Raw genomic sequence first — 20,799 nt, 5'->3', positions numbered from 1 at the left:
TCTAAAATTTTTTGTATGTGATTTAAACCTATTCGACTGTAATGCAACCTCTTTTCTTTTATGAGCAAAACTTTATCTCAGGTTTCTTTCCAACAAGATCGCATTTTTTATGCATGCTTGAAAAAGAAAAAAAATACAATTTTGCTTTTAGTCAAATTAATCTTTCCATTTACAAACTTTGTGTAATCTATTTCGACTTGAATTTATATTGAAATAATGCCATATTTACACTCTTATTAATCTTTTGAAGAATGTTTGTTACTCATTTTCTCTTATAGAACATGAAATAATTTTCCCTTAAGTTTTCCATTCTGTACAAACAATGTATTCGAAAGTATTTTTAAACCATACTATTGAGTTCTATAAGCTTTATCTTTGGTTTTGGATATTCTTCTTCTGTAGATCTCATATTTTTTTTACTTAGTTTGAATTTGTTTCAAACTAATACGCTATTTTTCTCCTTATTGATCCTATTGAAATTTTTCTGTTTCAAGAGTTATCCTTGTAGTTACCAATTGACTCCTTTCCAACACTCCTCATTGCTTGTGCATCTGTGTTTAACTGTAATTTCATTAATTCTTTCAAATTTCTATGATTACTGTCTTTGTCGCTTGTCATTTCCTTTCAAAAAAAGTCTTGTGTCCTTCTGAGTAAATTCGAGATTTGTTTTAATGCCACCTGCGATCTTAGATACGGCAAGTAATACGTTAATTCTTAGATCACGGTTAGTGAATACGGAAGATGAGTGTGCGATGCTACAAGATGTTATGGAGCTGTGTTTTACGCAAAAGGGTTTTGTCAATGTTGGATTTGTGACTAGTAGCGAGTTTGCGGAGTGATAGATAAGGTGGAGAATTCCCGATGGATCTGTTTGATAACGTGTAGTTGGAAATAGTGAAGTTACATCATGTTGAAGTTTAGGAAGTTGAATCCCTGAAGTTGGTGTGAGATCAGTGTTGAGAACGTTAGCCATATTGTTTCAATACCAGTCTGCTTTGTGATCTTTTGCACCAAGCTTGTTTTGTAGCTTCTGTTTCGCATCACACTTATATCCTTATATCCTCATGCCATATGAAAATCTTGGTATATGAAACTGTATATATATATGCTGCAATCTTTTGTTTTTCTTTAAATGTGATTGAAAATAAAGTGATATGAAGTCTCTTTCATTTTTTATCAATTTTCGAGGACGAAAATTTTTGTAAGGTAGGTAGGATGTAAGACCCAGGATTTTCAAATAAATCTTATTATGAGTTAATTTTAATTTATTTATTCATGAAAAATTTTATTTTCAGAAATTATTTTTATTAAAACTAATTAAATCAGATTTTGATAATTAATTAGAATTTTACCTAATTTTATAATTATTGAATTATTTTCATTACAAAATTAGTAGTTATGGAATGAAAAGAATTTTTATGTGATTTAATTCAAATAATTGATATTTCTATGATTATGAATAAATATATGTGGCTTCCGCACTTTTATCTGAGAAACGAGTTTTCCTAGGTAAAGTACCGTGACTTGCCACCACGTGTTCCAGGTTGAATCTCGATACTCTGTTGACCCTACGTCGTAAGGGTGACCGGGCACATATAAATTCCCGGGTATGGATAGCCCCCAGTGAGTGATTTGAATAATGTATGAATGTAAAATCTATGCATAGACTCATGGGGATGCGCGACGAAAGACATTCTAAGGTTTTCGGACTTGTCATGTTGGCTGGATAACCGACAGATGAGATCATTAGCCATAAGACAGGCATGTATCATATGCATTTGTATGCTTTGCTTGGGTTTGAATTTGTTTTGGTTTGTCTAATTGTTAAACTGTTCTTAACTGTTACCAGAACTATTTGCTGTAACTGCTACCTAAATTTGTGCTTTCCTTGTCTGTTTTGCTTGTGTTTGTCCTGGTGTGCTACTCCTAAGAATGAGCTTTGGTGCTGAATTGATGATTGTGTTGATTGATTGCGTAGTTGGTTTCTGATTAAGATTTTCTTATAAGAAAAGAAAGGTTTTGGATTTCAGAAAGATTAAATCTTGTTTCTTTGAAAAAGTTTTTGAATGATTAGCTATTGGTTTTTAAAAGATTCACATGGCAATGATAATCACTGAGCTTGAAAAAAGTTTTCTTATTAAGTATCTTCTTATAACAATTGTGAAACTGCATGGTGAGACCGTGTGGTTAGGTTCTCACCCCCTACAGCTTTACCTTTTTAGGAACCGGATGAAGAAGCATTAAGAAGAGTTATACTGCATTTGGTTTATATGTTGTTATGTTAATTAGATTATTTTCTTCCCTCGTCTTTGTTATTACAATTTTGTAACAGGGATAGGAGTTGTATGTTATATATATATATATATTATGAATCTATGATTGCTTTTTTTTTTAGATAAAGTATTTATTTCCGGTTTTCAAAGAAGTCAGCGATACGGTATCGAGCCACAGGCTTCTATTTTAATATTAAGTATATAAATTAGTCGTAATACTTCTTGCTATCAGAATGGCGCAACCGGAAGCGTGACATTCTGGTAATGAGGGTGTTACATTAAACACCCAATTAGTTTTAATGGTCTTGATTAGTGTTACATGCCAAAACTAAAGAGGCAGCAGCCCAAAGGAATAGAGTAAAGAAACAAGAATTTTCGGTGTGCTCTCTAACTCTCAAAGCCCAAGGAAATAATGCAAAGGAATCAGCTGGGCTGAATGAAAAATAAATCCAATCCAAACCCATAAAGACTCCATCAAGCTGAAGCCTTCCAAAGTACCTCACATGTTTGCTTCATTATGAATCAGAAAGAAAGAGAGAGAAAGGTAAATTACAAAAAGCTAATGTCTAATCACCCTAATCAAAGCAAGCTAACCTAAGTCAGAGATGGCCATGCCATGGTGCACATCCTAGAAGGAAAAAGAAGGTTAGCTTCAAAGAAGAAAGAAAAAGAAATCAGAAGCTAGGACAAAATCAGATCTTAGGCAAATCAGAAAGATCTTTCCATTATTGGTACCCCAAAGTAACTTGTTGAAGCTTCCTTCCCCCCTCATACCCATTTCTGGTAAAATGAAGAAAATGGATGTTATGGAGTTCTGCTGTGGATCAACGGTCAAGAAAAGAACTTGGAGCCAAAGCAAAAATAAATGGTTCAGATTTTTGAAGATATTGGAAAAAGAATGAAAGAGAAGATGGAAGGTATGAATGCATGAAATCTGAAATCTCTGCTACAGTTCCATCTCTCTTCTGCGTAGCTGATGCTCTGTTTTTGTAAGAAGAAGAAGTCAACTGTGTAAAGCAAACCTATGGTGTGAAAAATTGAAATCATACAAATAGGAAAATCACTTCAGTTTAAAGGTAAGGAGAGAGAACCAGTGTTTTGAGGTTTATGTTCTGAGAAGAGTTCTTTGAAGAAGTTCATCAACTTAGACAGTGCTGCCTAGTCAAAGGATCATTCCGCCAGAGTGAGGAACTAAATCAGAGACAAGCAAATCTGGTTTATCACATAGCAAAGAGGCTGTTTAAGCATTAATCTTCTTCATGTTTTACAGATTGTAATTTTCTTTTCAATGATTATCTTTCTGTAATTTCTTGAGGTAAAAGGCTGAATGAGAGAGTTCTTGAAAGAGCCTAAGAGTGGAAAGAGGCAGAGAGAAACACTTGAGTGAAAAGCCTAGAGTGATTTTAGATTTCTTTAGGTTGTTTCTTGGGTCTTGTATCTTGTACCAGTGAGGTACCCCTTTCTTAGTTGGGTTAGCACTAAGAGTGAAGAGTTAGGTATTAGCATAACCAAGTCAAGTTAGGTTAGAACTTGAGAGTGAAAGGATTGTGTCAATCCTGTAGAATTGGTGTATGTAATACTTTAACTATAGTGGAAATTCCACCACAGTTGTGGTGGAGACTGGATGTATGTTGCATTGCACAAGGCAACTGAACCAAGATACATGATGGTATCAGCTTCTCTCTTCCCTGCTCTGTTCTGTTTTCTGATATTCATGAGACAAAACTAAATTGTCTCATAAATTTTCCGCTGCTGAGTTCAAACAGATTTAGACTGAAAGTTTGTTTTAAAATGGTTATTTCATTAAAGCAAAAGAATGTCATAGATTCAACCCCCCTTCTCTAAACCTTCTACAACCTTCAACCTCAAATTTGATTATTTATATACAAAATTTTTTATTTATTTTTAAGATAAATTATAAATTAATTTTGAAAAGGCTTTTTTTTTTCAAAAAGAAATAATTTTTAAAATAAATAAACCCATATTTATTTTTTATCATGCAAGATATTATTTTAATGTAATTTATAGGTGTCATATTCTATGCTTATTCTTTAATGATGAAGAAAAAAATGAGCTATTGTTGCTTAAAGAGATAGGAGAACTCTCATTTAACATAAACTTGTTCATATAAACAATTAAAAATATTTGTGCAAATGCTTACGAACGTAACACTTTAGAACTTGCATGCATTGTGAACCAAGTCATCTATGAAGTCAAATTTATAAGTGTTAGTCAACCACAAGATCAATGTAGATTTACAAAATCCCAATATGAAACTCCTCATACTTTGTAATACTTGAAGAAGAAATGTCTTGACAAATTCAAGTGTTCTGTTCATATTCTTTAAAAAGTTTTGAAATTTAGTTGTTAAAATATTGCACAAAATAGGCTGAGTTAAAACTGTTTGTACTACCACAGTTAACAATTATACCAAGAAAAAATATTTTTTTTTTCGCTTGGGAATATCTTTCTAAATTTATTTGATATCAATATCTTAGGAAGTTAGTATATAAATAATGATTTTCATAATTCAATAACTTCTTAAATTTAGTTATTATTATTATTATGGTTTCTACATCATCTCAATGTAAATATCATATGTTAATGATTAAATAATATTATTTTTATGACATTTTAGTGTTAATAAATAAAATTATATTTTACTATATAATATTCTTTATTATTATATATTTTTAATAATATTTTATTTTTCTAATTAATAAAAATATTATAAGACAATCACTTTTAAAAAAGATTAAAAATATTCGAAGAGACTATTCTAAAATTTTTCAGGTACTGTTTTGAAATTTTTAAAATTTTTCGGGGACTTTTTTAGAGGAATTTACTTAACAAATGTATAAGTAGAAACTTGTGTTTTTCACTTTTTTGAGTGTCAAGTGAAGCAGAGAATTTTTCGGCCTCCAGTAATTCTGTTCAGATCGAATGGGTAACTGGTGAACAAAAGGTGGGAAAGGCAATCCAAACATAAGGTACAATAATATCTACTTAAATGAATTTTAACTAATTTTCCCATGTGTGCCACTTTACTTTTTCATTCCTCTAAATTCATTCTGGTAGAGAGAACACAATACAACAAAGATTTGAATACACTGTCCATAACAGACACAAAGTTGTCATGTTTAGATTTCCATAACCTTTTCTTTTATATTTTAAGAGCTATAAATTAAGGATGAAGATATGTACATAATAAGTTCATATTTATTGAACACGAGAGTGTGCAAATACATACAACTATTTAACTGAGGCGTTGCACAGTCATTTGCAAAGATGAATAACATGACAGCAAAGATGAAAGTGGTGAATAATGTCAATTGTCAACAAAAGTAAGGACAAATATCAGTATTGATGACCATTGTAGGCTATTCCAACGATAGACAGGTTGAAGTTAGTATTATGAGTAGATATGCTATTGCAAACTGGATGCAGAAATTAGATATGTAGAGTAAAAACAAAAATGATTGAGTAGATTTCTTTGTATCCAATTTCAACGGCCATGTAATTTACACCCACCAGACTCAGAAGTTTTCAACTTTCAAGTAAGCAATTGCTGCCTTGATCCACCAATATGTTTGACTAATAGATGCTAAATTTACTTCCCATGTCCATGGTAATACCCAGAACCGATGGCATGAAGATGAGACGCCAGCGTGCGAAGGTCTAGGATGTGTGTATAAACCCAAAAAAGGAAGTGGCACAAGTAGTGCCAGCCCCTAACATCTGATCATTTATAAAGATACCTTGTATAACAAGAGATGCGAAAAATTTTAATTAAATAAGCAACACCACCTCCACATATTCCACAGCATCAGCAGGAGCCACCAACTTGATAAATCTTACAAGTATTGTTCATGTATTCTGGCACGATTCTCCTCCCACCAAAGTCGAGCATGCATCTCCCCGAATTTTTCTCGGCTGTACCACATTCAAGGGAATAAGAAGAAAAATTCCAAACAGTTTTAATATGTAACCACAAAAATTGAACTCAAATGCACAGCTTCATTCTTGCTTCACAAATGGTAAAAAATTCAAACCGGGAGAGTAGAGTGTCTAACTGTATTATACAGAACAGATTAACTAGTGACAGGGTCAAACACAGTTAAGTACATAGGATGCTTGACCAATATTTCTAACTTGAAATCCTAGATAGAAAAATTTACAGTACTCTGCATTAAGTCCTTTTAGATTTTTGTTGTATCAGCAACAAGTAAAAATTGATTCTCACTTCAACTTTTTGAGCTAATCCTAAAGCATGTTCTTAATGTCATATAATCTCTCAAGTAAACAACTATGACCTATCAATTTTGAAAGACCATCTCCCTGAAAAACTTGAGTTGACATAATGCTTACTTGTACCCAAAATTTTAACCTATAAAAATTGGGGCCCCATTTGACCGAAATTTTTGTCAACTATAATTACTAAAAATTTAAATTGTTAGGACCACTATTTAGAGGCAAATACACACTTTTATGTCTAACATGGAAGTTTAGAACAACCCAAACTCCCAGGATTATGTCTAATACTTCATCCTAGTTAAATAGTAGTGAGCGAAATCATCATACATGAGGGAATTATCTAGCCATGAAGTTGGCGATATTGTACCTGAACCTCACTCGTTTGAGCTCCCGTTTGCCACCTGGGAGTGCTCTAATGGTAATGTAGACTCCAGGTTCATCCTGCTCAACCCATTCAGTCTCCAAGTCACTAGCATTGCTCATTGATAGTTCCCCGGAATGGTCCACTTCTCTGGATGAGCTACTTATAGAAGCATCCATCGATGACATCTCTGTCTTGGCAGCGCTAATGGTTGAAACCTTTGGGGTTGAGTTCAGACCGTTTGAATCATTGTAATGCCGGGATTGCATTGACTGATGATCAAAGGAATCTGAGGATGAGTATCCCATTCCCACCCCTGTTGGGCGGTACAAATTTCGAGGTAGCCGTTCCTTGGTTAGTGGAGGTGTTACAGGGCTGTCTTCTATTGATTCACGCTTTGAACTCTGTTTTCAACCCAGAAATGCACCAGATCAAAATATAGTAAAATACTAAGTACTAACTTCCGCCCAGTACATCAAAACTGAGGACAGCGACTACAAAAAGCTTGTTTGTTTCAACATTTGCCTAATATGCAAATATAATGGAAAAAAGAATTAACATCTTACTCTGCTTTTTGTCCAAATGATATGACATACTGCTGGTTAACACTTAAATCATTAGGTGGGTTATACTAGTTTACTCTATCCAACGATCAACTCTTTATTTTTCAGGTGCGAAATTTCTTACTCTAGCAGTGCAAATACACTTATCAACTTTATACATTTATATCTTCATTATCGAATAACAGTCTTCCATTGACTAATTATGAATAGGCCCAAACCAAAATGAGGAACATTATGGTAAAGTATAACCAACTACCTACTAGAACAAAATCTGTTATTAGCACCATACTGAAAGTGATCGAGTGAAATTGCAAATACAGTAATAGATTAAAACTTACTTACATTTTGATATGCAATAGAATTTCCCAAAAGGCCAAAATAAACATTATCCTAAGTAACACCCAGCTTCCAAATACTACATTGTGCACGACAAATAATGATCATGAGCTATTCAATTCAAAATTACCTCATCTTCAGACCGTGGTGGAGTTGGAAGAGGGAAAGCTTGGCGGTTAAGCCTTTGAACATTGTAAAGTTCCATGACCTTGTCATAGTTCTCTGCCCACCATCTTTGAGCTTGCCATTTGTTAAATATCTCCCGACTATACAATAAAACTAAACAAATATTAATCCACTACTTCTCATCTTTGAAATGTTTGGAAAAGTGCAGTTCAACCATAATTTAACAACGGCGAAATAAGGGTTTCTTCTCTTCTTCTTTACCACCCCTTCGTTCTACATTTTTCTTCTGTTTGCAGGATGGAAATTAAGTGGTAAATTAATAAGAGTTTTGCTAAAGATGCTTAATGTAGAAAGCTTTTTTTGAAAAATAAATATCTGAATTTTCCAATACTTTTTTAATGCATTTATTGAAGAAAAATTTGTAAACATTTCTAACCATAGCAAGTAGCCAACTAGCAAGACCCAAATAATAATTCTTCAAATTTGCAAATATAATTAAGCTTTTCCAATGTGGGCATCAGCGTATGACTGATCCACCAAACAAAGCTTGAAACATCCAACTAACAAGTTGTTACTTGTTAATGTTATGATTATGTTAATTGTGTTGACCACCATTTTTTTTTTCTTTTAATAGGAATCGTTTTGATTGTTAGTGGTGTGTGACACTGTAGCCAATCATGCTAGACTAGGTCACTCAATTGGAGATGCTTTTTGACAAAGAATTCTCACTTGAATAATTAAAGGCAAACCGGCCATTCTGTGCGTGAAAATTAAAGTTGCTCTAAGGCCAAGAGGCCAACATTGACCTTACGTACAGTGGAGTTGTCCAAGCAAACGAATGCAAGTGGGTCCCAAACTTTAGTGTCAACTAAATGCACTACTAAGCGCGCCTAAATATGTAATGATTCAGACGATTCATTAGGTTCTAATATTAGCTTAAGAACACTCTAAGCCTAAAATTGTTGAGTTTAAATTCATAAAAAGAAAATAAAAGAAATAGAATAAGAATGATGGAGTTAATTGCTATGAAAGACATCTAATCAAGTGCTGCAGTGCAGAAAAAAACAATTAATTTCCACACACACCAGCTCAAAAGGTTTGATTTATGAGATATCCTCAGTGTGAAAGAGTTTACAAAAATTGTAGATAGAAATTAAACTCAGAAACATATCGGCAGAAAACTAGAAAAGAAAAAGAAAAATCATTTGTGTACTGACCCACCCACCAGCACCATATTGGTTAGGATGGCACTACTAGGAACCATGTAGGTCCAAAACTACACTTGACACCACTGGTGCTTTTATCCTACGATATGATGAAAGAAAGACAAAAAATAAGGTAAAATATTATGTTATCTTCAACTTTAACTTTGTTTTATGCCCACCTAGTACTGGTTCATTTCATTCAAATTTTGTCTTGTATATATATATACATAGTTCTTGAATGGAAGATGATGAGAATTCAGAGCACTTACCCCAGCAAATTGCAGATTAAAAGACAAAATCTTGTATTTTAGAGGAAGACAAAGTCACTAATAATAGGGAATCAACAAGAAAAGAAACCATAAGAGTCTTCATCCGACCAAACGACAAGGCTCGGTTTTAAAAAGGTTACCAGCACAATGAACACTGACCCACCACCACTTACGAAAGCCACAGTCAGTTTTTTCTTTCTTTCTTTCTCTTTAGGACCCACTTTTTGAGATTGCTTTTGGCAAGGGCGTGAAATAACAGTGGAACTGTGGACCCCTACCTAATAACCCATTTTTCATATATCTACTCTACTCTACGGAGGAGGGTTGATTGATTCAGGCTTTGGGAAATTGGAAGACTTTGGAATTAGGATGCTTCAAAAATAAGGACAATAGTGATTGGTGTGGTGACTGAGCATGATTGATAATAGTGATCACAAAAATAGTTATAGCTATATTCTGTTACCTCTTTTCCAATCCAAGCAACGCTCTTGACCAAAACAGAATAGACAATAAGCTGTGATAATATCTAGAAAGTTTTAAAATTTTGGATTATTTTCGGGATTCAGAAATCATTAATTGCCTGGTTGTGGACCATCATTCACCTCATTCAGAATCATGGTTCAAAGACAAATGATACTTTAATTGCACTAAATGTTTTACATCTAGATAGTAAAGACAGTCTTGTACCCGACTTGTAAATGTTCTGTGAATTCAAACTCCATAATCATATCAAAATGCTTCTTTTTTTTTTTTGGGTGGAATGTGAGTTTTTTAGGTTAATAAAATAATAATTTGCTACCTAACAAAAATTCTATTCACATCAAACCACATTATACTTTTTGAACGTTCCAAATAAAATACTATGATCAAAACAAAGTTGGTGAAATTTTCAATCAGGTTGTTATTTCAATAAAGAGAAAACAAAATCATCATGTAAGGAAACAAATCCCAACTCATTTCATTGTTACCATAAACCAAACAAAACAAGACCCAGAAATTCAAGGCGTTAATCCCCAACAAACGAAACAAGGTTAAGAACAAAGAAGAAACAACTACCATAAGCTAATAACCTATAAGTACTATACTACTACTCCTATATATGTCCATGCATTTAACGAAGAAAATGAGGATGTCCCAAAAGTTAGTAAAAATAGAAGTACCTACTTAATGACAAGGGAAGTTGACAGTCCACCATACCCCAAAACACAAGGCACCTATTGACCATTGTCATTATCACTGTAGCACTATCCCCACATTCAAATTGATTGCATTCAATAATATCCAAAAATGTTTCATCCGAATTAAGGCTAATTTTTTTTTTATATGAAAAAAATATTGATGTTTTTGTTGAAAATAGGATTATTTGGTGAAATTACAGGTTGATTTTCCAGATAGAAAGTTAACATGCAGTGTGTGTGTTGCAACACGTTGGACACATGTCATCATTCTGACAAGCAATACACAGGATGGTGTTGGATACGTGTAAACATTCAACATGCAAGGTGCTTGTTGGACACATTTTATACATATTCATAATACTGAAATACACTTCAATTATCGATATTCAACTAAAACGTCATCTTCATCTCTATATTAAAAATAATTTCTGCTGAATTTACAATTTCACACTTTTATACATAACAAATAAATGTATGAATTTTATAGTTAAACTATTATTTTAAAATTATGGGAAAAAATGACAATTTCATCATTTTTATTTCATACAATTAATAAATCTAACACACAAAACATTTTTCAAAAATACACACATATAACAATTTCCCATATATCTAATTAAAAAGTGTTGTGAAATTAAAAAGTGTAACATTAATTTTAACTGTATTTTTTAAGTGTTGTTAAAATTTTAAAATTTTTTGTGTCCATTAAAATTCATAATTAATTAATATATATAATTTTAAAAAATGCTATTATTACTCTTATTTTTAATAATATCACTTTGCACATTTTTTTACATTATATATTTTTATAAATTTGTAAAATAGGAGTGACATTTGACCATATCCATTCCCCATAATTTAACATAAATACAGCAGTAGTAACAGGATACTAAGTAGTGGCTAATATTAGATAATATTTAAGAAAATTATATTATTTTTCATGTTAAAATATTATTCTAGAGATTACTTAATAATTAATAAATAAAAAGTATTTTTAGAAGATCATCAAAATTCATTATTTTTTATCATTACTTTTAACTATAAACTCAACTATAAACTCAATTTCTTTACTTAAAGAAGTCCAATAACATACTTTAGTAAATAACAAATTAATGGCCAAAACAATTTTGATGATTTTATATTATTTTTTAATAAATTAATAAATAATAGCACTAAATGTGGCGATTCCGATAACATCGACCAGCACCACGTTCACCTTAATGAACAGTCACTATCAAATACCATCCCTAAAAAATTCCTTACACACAATATACAACACAAAACGGCAACAAAAACCAGGCAAACGACAACAAAAGCATGCGTTCGAGTTTTTTCGGATATAATATACGTATACGCGCACCTGAATCGTATGCGCTTGAGGTCGTTCCCGCCACGGGGAAGCGACACGAACGTGATCAAGACGCCAGGCTCCACCTGCGCCACCCACTCCTTCGGCTCGTTCTCCTCCACTAGCACCACCACCGGCTCCGCCCTCCGCCCGCTCCCTCCGGCGGAGCTCGGCGTCCCCTCGCCGCTCGATATCCCCTTAAGCCTCGCCTCCATCTCCTTTCCCCACCCTGTCCTTGTCCCCGCCGACGAGCTTGAGCTCCCTGTCCGTCTGTACGACCACCGGAACCGATCCGAGTCCCCATCCGAGTCTCCACCGCTTCCAATACTGGCACCGCCCACTCCACTGGCTGTCCTGAGTCGACTCGGCGGCGCGCACGGACTGCAGTTCTTGTACGCACCCGACGCCTTCAACGCCATATCCTTTAACTGAAGAAAACCAAAAAAACAAACACACGCGCCCGCGGTGGAGAGTTTAAATCACGACACTTAGATAAAGCAATGAGAGAAAGAGAGAGCTCTTGCACTTTTTTTGTTTCTTTTTTGTTTCTTTTCCTTTTCTCTAATAGAAGTTACCTGAGAGGTGATGGACTTGACGGATTGATTCTTTCCGATGCTGGAATTGGGATCGTCCGGGTGACTCAGTGAGTCTTCCCCGAGTTTCTTCGGCCGAGCTATGCACGTCAGCATTTTCTTTTTCTTTTTCTCTTTTGAAAGAGAAGAAGAGTGAGTTGAGAGGGGAATAGAAGGTTAGATCAGATTGTTGGATTATAAAAAAGCGTGGTAACCGAGAAACGATTATGAGTTGGTGCCATGCGAAGAAGCAGCAGCAACTTCAATTACTACGACGAGATCACAGACTGTCTTCTCTCTGCTGATAGAAACTGCAAAATATAAATAAAAAATATATAAAACATGTAAAGATGTGAGCACTAAAGTGTGGTGGCAGCAGCGTGTTAATTAGTTAATTAATGAAAATTGGAGGAGGGGGTTTAACAGTACTAGTATGAGGGAGGGGACCATGTGGTCGGAAGTAACTGGCGGATTCAGGTGGCAGTGGGAAGAAGAGAGAGTAAGTCAAGTGTGTTTGTTTTTGTTTTTAATGGGAGAGGAGATGATTTGATTTGAGGAGAGTAGGAGACTGTGGAATCTGCTTTTTGTCTTTGGGGTGGGACTATCAGCCTATATCAGCCTATCATTTCCTTTTAACCTGTTAATGCGGATGTGCGTGTCTGTATCTGTCTCTCTTGAGCTGAGTTTCGCGGTTGCCGTCCCTTCAAGCTTTTCAGTATTTGTTGGGCTCGTTGTGGACTCAGCTACTTGTGTTGGCTGAGCCCGTTTTTCTATTGGACAGAAGACAATACATCCCAATAACGTACACAATTTATCGACCAAAAAAAAAAGTACACAATTTGGGGCTCAAGGAAAACATAACTAATAACCCATGTATGACAACGACTAAAAAAAGAGAGAACTTTTTCCCCATTGCCTGCTGTAGCCGATTCTTGAAGTTCTCCAAAAAAAAAAAAAAAAACGATAGAAGTTCTCAAGGACAAGTCTTTCTCCCATCTTCCATCCTCGGATCTTTGTCTCGGATCAAGCTTTTCCAAAATAAAAACATTGGTAAAGTAACGAAGTCATTTTTTAATAAAATTAAGAAAATGAACTTATACATAATAAAAAGTTATAAATTTAAAAATAATTATAATATTATTTAACCACTTTATCAATTTTCTCATTTTAGATAACTTTTTTTTATTTGACCTGTCATCTCCTTCTCTCAACTCTTTTCTTTACCCTCTTACCCACCATATTTTATGTACTTTTTTTGGGTAATGTTATTGTACTGAAGGAAAAAAAATTTTCTCATGGGCTGAAGAAGTGTAGCACTAGAAGAGAGGTGACGTGTGTTAGTGTTGTTCCCACACTTGTAGATAGGGGTGGAAATAGGCCAGGCCAGGCCAGGCTTTACTCTTAACAGGCCTGGCCTGTCATACAGTTAATTGGCCTGAGCCTGGCCTGCAGCCTGTTATAGGCTCTTTATAAGGTACTAGGCCTGGCCTGTTATTCAGTCTGGCCTGGCCTGAAGCCTGTTAAAAGGCCTGATTTTTTTTTTTTACAAAAATAAAATTATTATTTAAAAAAATTATTTTTTAATAAAAATATTTATATGTAATATGTCATATATTTAATATTTATAAAAAAATTTTAAACTTTTAATGTATTTAAAATATACAAAAATATTTATAATAAAATATAATAGATTTAAAATATCTCATAATTTTGTTATAATAAATAATTATTTATATATTTAATTATATTTTAACAGGCCCAAGCAGGCCTGACAGGCCAATAAGATTAATTAGCGAGCCTGGGCCTGGCCTATTAACGTATTAAGGCTTTTAAATGAGCCTGGGCCTGTACCTATTTTATAACAGGCCAGGCCAGGTCAGGCCAAACACAGGCCAGGCTGCAGGCCCCTGGCAGGCCGCCTGGCCTTTTTCCACCCCTACTCGTAGATAAGTTTTGTGTCAAAGTAGAGTGGGTAGAATATGTCAACATCATTAATATTAATTACATTAGATTAATTTGTTTTTAATGATGATAATTTATTTGTTGGGTTTTATAGGAGATTTCTTTTAAATAAATAAAAAATATTTTATTTATTGAAATAAATAATTTGTAAAATAATTACAAAAATATGTAGTATGTCTTATCTTGTTTACAGTGTAAATGAGATAAGTTTACACATATCTTGTTTACACTGTAAACAAGATACGTGATAAATTATCACGTTTACAGTGTAAATGAAATACAATAAGACAAATTTTCAACAGCTATAAAAGGATGTGCAACCTTTGGTATTCTCCATATACATTTCATATCTTCTTCTCCTATATCTTTCTTTCAAAAAATAGGCAAAAATATCCAGTAGTAGCGGATATGTTGTTGTCTGTGTGTATCCCAATTGTTGTATGAGAAACAATGACAATGGGGTGATATTTGAGTATGATAATATGTTACTATTGTGCACTCGGCGAGTAAGTTCTTTGTTCGAGTTTAATATTGAGTAACCTTGGTGATTTACAGAGAAAAGGGATCGGAAGAGTGGGGTATAGGTTGCTAGTATCGTTGGAAAATGGAGTTTTTCGGTGTCGTCTGTTTCGGCTCCATGGCAGAACAAGTGCTGGAGTTTTTCACGGAGGTTGGTGATGTTGGTGGCGGCAGATCCGCCCACTCGACCTTTGTGCAGGATGATCCACCTCTCGCACCACCACCGATTCATGTTGCTAGTCCAGTGGAAGATATGGACGTGGATGATGAAGACTCCGATGAGGAGTATGTTGCGGATAGCAACGATAGTGGTTCTTCTGAAGATGATGATGAGGAGGAGTTTGTACCAAAGATGCCAGTCGAGACAGCGGTGTGCTATGTTTTGCCTCCTCCCCCACCTGATTTCGGCGCTATCATATGTACCAAGTCACTATCATGCATTGGATCTAGACGCGATGCATGAAAAATCTCCATTTTTCAACACCGGGAAAGACGATTACAGTGGGGTGGAGTTTCGGGTCAGTCACAAATTCAAAAGCACAGATGCAGTAATGCAGGGTGTGAAGAACTACAACATTTGCAGAAGGGCTAAGTACCAAGTTGTTGAATCAGACCGATTAAAGTACCATGTGCATTGCTGCCAATCTGCAATTGGAAGTCCCTGGAGTCTCCGTGTAGCCCTCCGATAGAATCTCGGATATTGGTGAGGTCAAATTTAATTGTGGCATTTTTACTCATTTATGATTGTTATATCTGGTGTAGTTTCTGACCATGAATGTTTTATTTCGTTAGGAAGGTCCGGAAGGTTGGTGGAGCGCATACATATTTACCACTTACCATGTCCCAAGACCATCGACAGTTGGACAGCACCCTCATCTGCAATGTCATCCTGCCGTTGATATAGTCCAACCCATCTGTCAGTATCCATGTCCTACAGGGTACAGTTCAACAAAGCTATCACTTCAAACTCTCGTATAGAAAGATCTGGATGGCAAAGCAAAAGGCAATTGCGCAGATATACGGAGATTGTGAGGAGTCATACAACAACGTGCCGAAGTTGCTACAAGCACTTCAGAGTTGTTGTCCCGGAACAGTATGTGAGCTCAGGGCCTTATCTTACTATGATGGGCACCTTATGGTCCGCGACTGTAGCATGTTCGACAAAGTATTCTGGGCCTTCCCGTCTTATGTCGAGGCTTTCAAGCATTACAAGCCATTTGTTTCTATCAATGGGACGCACATGTATGGCAAATATGGTGGTGTGTTGCTTATTGCAGTGGCACAAGATGACAACAGTGTAACACCCTATTACCCAATGCCTTACCTCATACCGTAAAGGTTTGAAGGATAACAAAGTGCCATGATAGTTCTAAAACTTGTATAGTAAAATATATAGAAAGAAATATTAATACTAGAAGACCAATGAAGGAATAAAAGCTCAAAGTCGCATAAACCGGAATTACAAAGCGCGAAGCGTTCACACACGATAGCTAAATGCGTTGGCATGAAAAGATACAAAACATAATACATACATATATAACCTTGTAGATAGCTCCAGGATACATAAGGTAATAATTTAAGTAGACAAGATATATATAAGTATGATATACAAAAAGAAAATTAGTCACAGCCTGCGAAGTTTAGGCCGACTAGTCGAGAGATACAACATAGTTTTATAAAAAGCTTACTTCCTATCTCTCAAGGGTTAAAGCAAAAGCCTCTAAGGCAACAAAGTTATATAAATACAAAGGATGAGAGAGTAACTACATCAAAATAAAGCAGAATTAAAACAAAGGAGAAACTATCCTCCGCTCTGTCACTATGTCCGCAAACTCACCGGGGTGAATTTGTGACCTGCATCTGAAAAACAACAAAAATATATGGCATGAGAACCGGAGGTTCTTAGTATGGTTACAGTGCCCAATATGTAAGATATAAGGTTCCGGGATGTCAAAGGCAATCATAGAACTTCACATCAAAACAGATATATTCAAGCCTAAAGAAGTAAATAACTTAAACCATAAACAGGGTAGTCTAACTTAAGGGATTTCTAACTAATACTAATCATCGTTGTCCCACATCCTTCACCAACCTACCCTCCATGAGATCCCATCGCCACCGCCTACCTAACCTCCTCAATGCCAGTAAAACACATATAATGCAAACAAGTAAAGCACAAATAGTATACATATATAGCAGGTAAATCAACTAGCATTTAGCCATATTATTCAAATAGGCATAACTCCAGTAATCAAAGCAAGAAAGCATGTAAAAGATGCATATAATAAATGTCTATCCTATTTGGCTCGTGATATCACTTGTCGGTTCAAAATGCCAACTAACACATCCCCGGGATGTCGCCTTTCTGCCACGACCAGGGATATATTGCCCTACTCACTCTTTCTTACACCCCGTAAGTTGTAGTGCCTGGCACACTGTAAGAACCCGAGTTTTTCACGCAAAACTGTTTTAATAAAATAATTTTAGTGCCTGGAATAGATTCAAAATTTATAAGTTTTAATTTGAAAATATAAATGTGAAAATTGGTTTCAGTGAATTTTTCTAAGTCAGAAAATGTATTTTCTGCGAAAAACTGAGAACCGGCAACCGATCCGTTCGAACCGATTTAAGCCTGTCCGATACCGTGTTTTCAGAAAAAATAATATTTTGGAAAATTTAATTATTGTTTTAAAAGGACAAAAATAATTTAGAATTGAAAACTGGGCACTAATCTTAAAGGTTTTGGCCCAAAGTGGGTCAAACGGGCTAAAAACCCTAACAAATTGGACCGGGTCCAAACCGGGCCCGAGGCCCAACATATATATGCTCATTTAAAGAGCAACTCAGCCATTCCACCCCAAATTAAAAGAAAGGGGCGCTGCTGGGTGAGAGAAGGGAGGAAGAAGGTTACTATTTACCTCCTCCTTCAAAACTCCATAACTTTTTATCCGGAGCTCCGATTGATGAGCTGTTTGAGGCCACGCGAAGCTCTTGACGAGCTCTTTCTTTTTATCTAAATAAATTTGGTAAGAGCTCGCATCTCACTCCCAGTTTCGTGTCCTAAGTTTCTGCGCATTTTAGGTTTGGTTTTTGAGCAAGTTTTGTGGTTTTGCTTGTTTAGGTGATCTCTAGTAGTGGGTAATTGTTGTATTTTACCCCTACTCACGTTGGATAAGGTAAGGTTTTACTAAACCCTTGTGTTTAGTTGTTTTATGTATCTTAGGTTTTGATTTTGGTGATATATGTGTTGTTAGTTTGAGCTTTGGTGTTTGTTGGAGTTGGTTGAGGCTTTGGATCAAGTTTGGTGGTTTAGTTTTGGTGTTTGGAGCATTTGGGAATCGGCCAAGGTATGGTTTTGGTTTCCTTTATGTAATATGTAATGTTTATGGACACTTAGACTAGTTGACCCTAAGATAGGATTGAATGATATTGGTGTATGAATAATTATATGTGAATTGATGTAATTATTGGTGTTAGTGAGTATTGATGATTGGTGTTGTTGATGAGGATTGATAAATGAAGTGGTGGTGTTGTGTGGAATGAATTCAAATACTAGTAATAATGATTATATGATTTGATGAGGTTGTGGGTATTTAATGGTTTATGATGAATATTGATGTTGTTGGCTTTTGATGATTATGAATGTTGGTGAGGAATGTGCGATTTATTGTTGTTGATGAGAGATTAATGATTATTGAGATTGATGAGGATTTGTAGTGATTATTAATATTGTTGATAGTTGTTGATGTTGAGAAAATTGAGGATGAGTGTTGATATTTATTATGGTTGTTGAGAGTTGTTGGTATTGTTGATGATTATTTATGAATTGTGTTGGTTATGGTAAATGATGGTGTTGGTGTATGATGTGAAAAATTGGGTAATGATGATTTTGAGGATTGTTAATGGTTGATGGGGTTTGTTGACGTTAATAAGGGAAAGTGGAAAATGTGAATTTGGTTGGAATTGGGATTGTTGAATGGTTTAGAAAGTTGCGTGATTGAAAAAATAGTTAAAGTAGTGTGTGGTATGAGTTTTGGGTTGTTTTGGTATTGTTTGGGTTGTGACTAGATTGGTTTTAGTTTGAAAATTGGTTGAATTTGAGGTTATGAGGTTTTGGGTAAAAATGGATTTTTTATGAACTTTGTCTGATCATAACTTTTGCCTCGATTTTCAAAACTTATTGAATTTAGTTTGGAATTAAAGATTATTGAAAACCCTTCAATTTGATATAAAGTTTATAAAATTTGGAATTTTGTAGAGGAAGTTATGATCATTCAAAGATTGGTGTCGAAATCTGAAATTTTGCAGAGTTGCAGAATTTTGTGATTTCTGGTATGTGCGCACGCACAGCCTTGTGTGCACGCACAACCCTGTAAAATTTTAGACCTGTGCGGACGCACGGATCTATGCACACGTACAGGCAGGGATGGGCGTGCTGTTTGCAGCGCTAGCACAGTGTGTGCGTGCACACACCAATGAGGTTTTACAACCTGTGCGCACGCACATGTTGGGAAAGTTAATGCATGTGCGTACGCACACCTCTATGCGTACGCACACATCTTAAAAATCTTCTGGGCGTGCGCACGTACACCCCCTGTGCGTACGCACACGTCCTGTTTTATAACTTAAACTTTGTTTTTAAACTATTTCACTTTCCCAACAAGATTCTATACTTCTATGACACCATTTTAAGACTCTTGGGCTTATCTTTGGGCATTGGAATAAGGGAAAGGTCCTAGGAGATTTATTTGGGTTTTACGTTAGAAAGTTAGTGAATGGAGGTTTAGGTTTCTAGTGTATTAAGGATGAGTTAGTTGAGAGAAGAAGGAAGAGTGGTGGAATTGGTGATTATTGATAATGACTTGAGGAATTGATGAACTAATGAGTTCGAAATGGAATTAAGAACTAATGATGGATATGGAAGGAAAGTGTGCAGAGCCTATAACCCTGGCATAGCAGGTTTCTCTGCTGCATGAGTAGATGTTGTTGAAAGTGATTTGAAATGAGAAATGGTGATGTCTGGTGATGATTTGAGGATGAAGTTATTGGATTGTTAATAGTGTGCAAAGCCAATATCTCCGGCATGGTAGATTGTTCTGCTGCATGACCAGTAGTTGTTGATAGTGTGCAGAGTCTATATCTCCGGCGTGGCAGATTGTTCTGCTGCATGACTAGTTGTTGTTGAGAGTATGTAGAGCCTATATCCCCAGCGTGGTAGATTGTTCTGCTGCATGATTTGTTATGGTTATTTCCTTCTCTGCTGCATGAAGTGTGCGGGGCCTATATCCCTGGCGTAGTAGACTCCCTACTACATGAGTGTGCAGGGCACTATATCCCTGGCATAGCAGAAGAGCTGCTGCATGAGTGCGTAGGGCACTATATCCCTGGCGTGACAGAAAAGGCTACATCCGGGAGGATGTGTCGGGTTGGCATTTACGGACCGACAAGTGATATCACGAGCCAATAGGATAGACATTCATCGCGTGGAGGGTAGGTTGGCGAGGGCTATGGGATACAGCGGTGTGATTAGTGTTAGTTAGAATTCCCATAAGTTTAGATAACCCGGTTCATGGTTTAAGTTCGTTATATATTTATTTACTTTGTTCTAAGCTTGAATATCCGTATGTGATGTGAAGTTCTAGGATTGTCTTCGGCGTCCCGGAGCCTTACATCTTACATCATTGGGCACTGTTACCATATTGAGAACCTCCGGTTCTCATTCCATACTTTGTTATTTTTCAGATGCAGATCGTAATCTACTTCGGTGAGATTGCGGATATGGTGACAGAGCAGAGTATGGTTCGTTCCTTGTTTATTTCTGTTTTACTTATGT

The 20,799-nt window shown here is 35.5% G+C and overlaps 2 protein-coding genes across 2 annotated transcripts; one reads left to right on the top strand and one right to left on the bottom strand.

Moving 5' to 3' along the window:
- Window positions 1-5,472: 5,472 nt before the first annotated feature.
- On the bottom strand, window positions 5,473-13,204 carry LOC112738308 (protein Brevis radix-like 4). Its single transcript, XM_025788691.3, has 6 exons — window positions 12,915-13,204; window positions 12,489-12,796; window positions 11,926-12,341; window positions 7,918-8,053; window positions 6,895-7,292; window positions 5,473-6,206 (listed from the first exon to the last, which is right to left on the bottom strand). The coding sequence occupies exons 2-6, from the start codon at window positions 12,600-12,602 to the stop codon at window positions 6,128-6,130; spliced, it is 1,143 nt and encodes a 380-aa protein (XP_025644476.1). The 5' UTR covers window positions 12,603-12,796; window positions 12,915-13,204; the 3' UTR covers window positions 5,473-6,127.
- Window positions 13,205-15,954: 2,750 nt separating this feature from the next.
- On the top strand, window positions 15,955-16,302 carry LOC112734068 (uncharacterized). Its single transcript, XM_025783255.1, has one exon. The coding sequence runs from the start codon at window positions 15,955-15,957 to the stop codon at window positions 16,300-16,302; it is 348 nt and encodes a 115-aa protein (XP_025639040.1).
- The last annotated feature ends 4,497 nt before the right edge of the window (window positions 16,303-20,799 follow it).

The sequence above is a fragment of the Arachis hypogaea genome, chromosome 13 (genome assembly GCF_003086295.3).
Source record: "Arachis hypogaea cultivar Tifrunner chromosome 13, arahy.Tifrunner.gnm2.J5K5, whole genome shotgun sequence".
Classification (NCBI taxonomy): domain Eukaryota; kingdom Viridiplantae; phylum Streptophyta; class Magnoliopsida; order Fabales; family Fabaceae; genus Arachis; species Arachis hypogaea.
Note: the sequence above shows the minus strand (reverse complement) of the source record. Positions and strands in the feature narration are given on the sequence as shown.